The sequence below is a fragment of the Buceros rhinoceros genome, unplaced genomic scaffold (genome assembly GCF_000710305.1).
Source record: "Buceros rhinoceros silvestris isolate BGI_N320 unplaced genomic scaffold, ASM71030v1 scaffold21408, whole genome shotgun sequence".
NCBI lineage: Eukaryota > Metazoa > Chordata > Aves > Bucerotiformes > Bucerotidae > Buceros > Buceros rhinoceros.
This window is the reverse complement of record NW_010428884.1, coordinates 9,245-14,253: the sequence shown is the minus strand read 5'-3', so window position 1 is coordinate 14,253 and position 5,009 is coordinate 9,245. Positions and strand designations below refer to the sequence as shown.

At 59.9% G+C, this 5,009-nt stretch overlaps 1 protein-coding gene across 1 annotated transcript in view; it reads left to right on the top strand.

Moving 5' to 3' along the window:
• LOC104499001 (villin-1) overlaps positions 1-5,009 on the top strand; it is a 5,887-nt gene that overhangs the window by 727 nt on the left and 151 nt on the right. Inside the window, exons 4-20 of the mRNA XM_010142449.1 lie at positions 1-98; positions 374-482; positions 786-896; positions 993-1,195; positions 1,709-1,787; positions 1,927-2,025; positions 2,122-2,275; positions 2,390-2,490; positions 2,600-2,737; positions 2,910-3,068; positions 3,157-3,336; positions 3,445-3,590; positions 3,708-3,852; positions 4,141-4,329; positions 4,482-4,550; positions 4,730-4,867; positions 4,952-4,987. The exon at positions 1-98 is cut by the window's left edge and continues 16 nt beyond it. Of these exons, the coding sequence (XP_010140751.1) occupies positions 1-98; positions 374-482; positions 786-896; positions 993-1,195; positions 1,709-1,787; positions 1,927-2,025; positions 2,122-2,275; positions 2,390-2,490; positions 2,600-2,737; positions 2,910-3,068; positions 3,157-3,336; positions 3,445-3,590; positions 3,708-3,852; positions 4,141-4,329; positions 4,482-4,550; positions 4,730-4,867; positions 4,952-4,987 (2,154 nt within the window). The remainder of the gene's footprint in view (positions 99-373; positions 483-785; positions 897-992; positions 1,196-1,708; positions 1,788-1,926; positions 2,026-2,121; positions 2,276-2,389; positions 2,491-2,599; positions 2,738-2,909; positions 3,069-3,156; positions 3,337-3,444; positions 3,591-3,707; positions 3,853-4,140; positions 4,330-4,481; positions 4,551-4,729; positions 4,868-4,951; positions 4,988-5,009) is intronic.

The following is a 5,009-nucleotide window of genomic DNA, read 5'->3' as shown; positions in this document are numbered from 1 at the left end:
CAGATGGATGACTACCTGGGCTCGGTGGCCGTGCAGCACCGAGAGGTCCAGGGCCACGAAAGCGAGACCTTCCTTGCCTACTTCAAACACGGACTTGTGTATGTTGGTCACTCCCAGGGACCTGCTCCCACAGTGGGTGATGGTGGGGAGGGGTTCTCTGCATGTCGCCATGGGGACATACCCAGTGGGGATGGGACAGCCCTGTCCCAGTGGGGTGGGGGAGGCAGGAGGAGGATCTGGAGCTGGTCTCGCTCCATGCGTCACTCGTGTGGGTGGGTGAGGGTCCTTGAACACCTCCCACACTGGTGGGAGCAGGACCACACCAGCGTGAGAAGGCGGGTCCCAGGCCTGACACTGTGACCATCCCCCCCAGCTATAAGAAGGGTGGGGTGGCCTCAGGCATGAAGCATGTGGAGACAAACACCTACAACGTCCGGCGTCTGCTGCACGTGAAGGGCAAGAAGAACGTGGTGGCAGCAGAGGTGAGTTACGGGATGGGGGCGGTCCCCAGCCACCAACCTCTGTGCAGAGACACTGTTTGGGGTTAGGATCAGGCCAGATTCCTCCCAAACATAGTTGTCCTCAAGTAGGAGACAGAATGGGTGTGCGTCCATGACGTCCTGCCTCAGGAGCAACCTCATCCCCAAAAGCCCCTCTTGGGGTAGGGAGGAGGAACACAGGCTGGAGGCATCAGCACTAAGATGGGGCAAGCGGGTCTGCAGAGCCAGGGGGACCAGGCATCCTGTTTCTTGGCCCTCACTCCCTCCAATCCCATCCTGCTGCAGGTGGAGATGAGCTGGAACAGCTTCAACAAGGGGGATGTGTTCCTGCTGGACCTGGGCCAGCTCATCATCCAGTGGAACGGCCCTGAGAGCAACCGACATGAGAGGCTGAAGGTATGGCCAGGGGATCCCAGGGTTGCCTCATAGAGGAAGGGGGTGACCGGCCTCCCCTCCCCCTATCTGGGCTGACTCTTTCTGCCCTGGGGACAGGCGATGACCCTGGCCAAGGATATCCGTGACCGGGAGCGTGGGGGCCGTGCTAAGGTGGGTGTGGTGGATGGTGAAGACGAGGAAGCCTCGCCAGCACTCATGCAGGTCCTCACACGTGTGCTGGGCGAGAAAAGAGACATCAAGGCGGCCACTCCTGATGACAAAGTGGACCAGAAGCTCAATTCCGCTCTCAAGCTCTACCAGTGAGTTGCCAAGGGTGGGTTGCCCACGGGGGTGTTTTGCAGAGTGCCAGAGAGACTCCGCACCCATCTCTGCTATGTCCCACAACTCCTGTCCCTATGGAAAGCCACCAAGAGGGGACAAGGCCACTGCAGGGATGGGGACGGGTCCTTTGGATCCCACTGGAACAAGTGGAGTCCTTGGTGCCAATAGGGTTGGTACCTGATGGGGAGATGCACGTGCAAGTGACCTTTGAATACGGTGGAAATGTCCCTGGGTGGCCCCATCACATCTGACACCCCTTAGTCCCTCCTCCTTGTCATGAGTGAGCTGTATGGCAGGACAAGCTGCAAACCAGGTTGCCACCATGGCAGGGCAAGAGGGTCCCTGGGTACCTCCTCTGCCATGATCAGCGAGGGGAAGGGGATGGAGAGGGGACACACCCACCCAACCCTGCTACCCCAAGGTGGGGATGAGGAGGGCCAGGGTTTTCCAGGCCCATTTCTAACCCCTCCTCCTTCCTTTTCCCCTGCCAGTGTCTCCAATGCCAGTGGGAACCTAATCATGCAGGAGGTGGCGATTCGACCCCTAACTCAAGACATGCTCCTGCATGAGGTGTGTCACACATGGGATGTTTGAGGGTGCCCAATTTCCTTGGCAGCTTTAACCCTTCAAAAGCCCAATTGGACCAAATGGGCTTTTGAATGGTTAAAACTGCCCACAGTCCTCATTTCTGCTATGTCCCCCCTCTAAGGACTGCTACATCCTTGATCAAGGAGGCCTCAAGATCTTCGTGTGGAAGGGCAAGAACGCCAACAAGGAGGAGAAGCAGCAGGCGATGAGCAGGGCACTGGTGGGTGCTGGGTTAGGGGTTGGTTGTGGGGTAGCCTGGCTGCTCCCTAGGGTGCCAGGTGCCCTATGCCCACGCGCTGGGTCTGAATCCTTACAGGGCTTCATCAAAGCTAAGAACTACCCAGAGAGCACCAGCGTGGAGACGGAGAACGATGGGTCTGAGTCGAGTGTCTTCAGGCAGCTCTTCCAAAAATGGACTGTCCCCAACCAGACCAGTGGGTTGGGCAAGGCCCACACTGTAGGCAAAGTTGGTGAGTGTCTCCTTCTGACACTGCAGCACTCCTTGGATTGGAATGGGGGGGGTGGGCTGTGGGGACCCTCACAGCCCAGCAGGATGTGGCTCAGCCCTCCGCCCTTCCCCACAGCCAAGGTAGAGCAGGTGAAGTTTGATGCCACCACGTTGCATGCCAAGCCCCAGATGGCCGCCCAGCAGAAGATGGTGGATGATGGATCTGGGGAGGCGGAGGTAGGGTTGTGTCTGGACTTAACCAGGGGTTGCCGGGGGATCCAAGAGCTGCAGGGCAGGCGCGTGAGCCAGCCCTGGCAGCAGCACATTCCCACCCCCATCCCACCAGGTCTGGCGTGTGGAAAACGGGGAGCTGGTGCCTGTGGAGAAGAGGTGGCTGGGCCATTTCTATGGGGGGGACTGCTACCTGGTGCTCTACACCTATTACGTGGGGCCCAAGGTGAACCGCATCATCTACATCTGGCAGGTGAGACCACCCAGATTGCTGAACCACGGGTGGGGGACAGGGCACCTCCCTGGACTGAGGGTGCTCTGCCCCTACACATGACCCCATCTGTGGGAATGGCACACGGGTTCCCTCTTCTCAAGAGGGAAAAGGGGGCCATGGTGGGCGCTGAGTCCCCCTCTACCCTGCCCAGGGCCGCCAAGCCAGCACGGATGAACTGACTGCCTCCGCCTACCAAGCTGTCATCCTGGACCAGAAGTACAACAATGAGCCCGTGCAGATCCGTGTCACCATGGGCAAGGAGCCGGCCCACCTGATGGCCATCTTCAAGGGCAAGATGGTGGTGTATGCAGTAAGCACGGGGCTACTGAGGGCTGTGGAGCAGACAAGGTGGGTGAGCCTCCAGCACTGGTGGTGATCTCCTGTCCTTGATTCCCCAGGGTGGCACCTCACGGGCAGGTGGTGAGGAGCCCGCATCCTCCACCCGCCTCTTCCACGTGCACGGCACCAATGAGTACAACACCAAGGCCATCGAGGTGCCTGTTCGCGCTTCCTCCCTCAATTCCAATGACGTCTTCGTGCTTAAGACCCCCAGCTGCTGCTACCTCTGGTATGGAAAGGTGGGTACCACCAGGCACTGGGGTGGGTGCTGTCACCCCAGGAGAAAAGTCCCCATCTCCTCTTCCTCGCCTGGGGCCGGTGATGAAGCAGCTGTGCTTGCTCGGCAGGGCTGCAGTGGAGATGAGCGTGAGATGGGCAAAATGGTGGCCGACACCATCTCCAAGACAGAGAAGCCAGTGGTTGCAGAGGGACAGGAGCCACCTGAGTTCTGGCTGGCCCTGGGGGGCAAATCCCAGTATGCCAACAGCAAGAGGTACTAGCCCTGTGCCTGGGGGTCCCTTGTCCCTACCCACCCTTGGGGGTAGACAGGACACCAGTCCTCAAGCAAGGTGAACCTCATTTCCACCACCACCGTGTTGCCCCCTGCCAGGCTGCAAGAGGAGAACCCCTCAGTGTCCCCCCGACTCTTTGAGTGCTCCAACAAGACAGGCACCTTCTTGGCCACAGAGATCGTAGACTTCACCCAGGATGATCTGGAGGAGGATGACGTTTACCTGCTAGACACCTGGGACCAGGTGAGCTGGGAGGCCATCGGGTGGGGAACACCTGTGATCCTGCAAGCTGATGTCCCCAGGGAGGATGGAGGTCCTGCAGCAGCCAGAGGTGGTGGGACGAAAGGGCTGGAAGCCCTCACGTCCCTGGCCCCACACTGTTTTTTCCAGCCTCCTTCCTCCAGGAATGGCTGAGGATGGAATCCTCGTGGCCTTCTCTGTGGACATCCTGTGTGCCCCCAACCATGGGCTGGGCATGATCCCAGAGGGCCCCATCTCAGCACAGTGGTGGACACAGTGGCCTTGTTTCAGATATTCTTCTGGATTGGAAAAGGTGCCAACGAGTCGGAGAAGGAGGCGGCAGCAGTAATGGCACAGGAGTACCTGCGGAGCCACCCCAGTGGGCGCGACCTCGACACCCCCATCATCGTGGTGAAGCAGGGCTACGAGCCCCCCACCTTCACTGGCTGGTTCCTTGCCTGGGACCCTCTCAACTGGGCCGTGAGTCACAGATGGGGACTGGAAACACCAGGGGGCCCTTCACAGCTGGATCCAGATGTGGATCTGGCCCCAGTCAGCACCTGCGAGGTGCGGGCAGTGGTTTGCCTGCCCTGCTCATGTCAAGGAGCTGAGCGCTTTTGTCCCCTTCTCAGGACAAGAAGTCCTACGAGACGCTGAAAGCTGAGCTGGGGGATGACAGCAGCCTCGGGCAGCTCACCTCTGTAAGTGGCACAGGGAGAGGGGCAGCTGGGTGGGGAGGGGGCACAGAAAGCCCCTCCATCCCCTCTGCAGGTGACAGGAGGAGCCATAAGGACGTCTTCCAGTGAGGGGACACCTGGAGCCAGCCTGGTGCCTTCATCGCTGGGGTAACCCCTGATGTGACCCCGCCTGCCTCATCTAGGCGCTGGCATCCCCAGAAGAGATCTTCACCGCCAACACTGCCCTCTTCCCTGACAAACTGGAGACCTTCCCGCTGGATGTGCTGGTGAACACCTCAGCTGAGGACCTGCCCCGGGGTGTGGATCCCAGCAGGAAGGAGGTGAGATGATGAAGCTGGGGAGCTGCTGGGAGGGAGCAGGGGAAGCCCCCCAGCTTTAGCTCAGCCTCCTCTCTCCTCCCCCAGAATCACCTCTCTGACCAGGACTTTGCGGCTGTCTTCCGCAATCACCGACCTGGCTTCC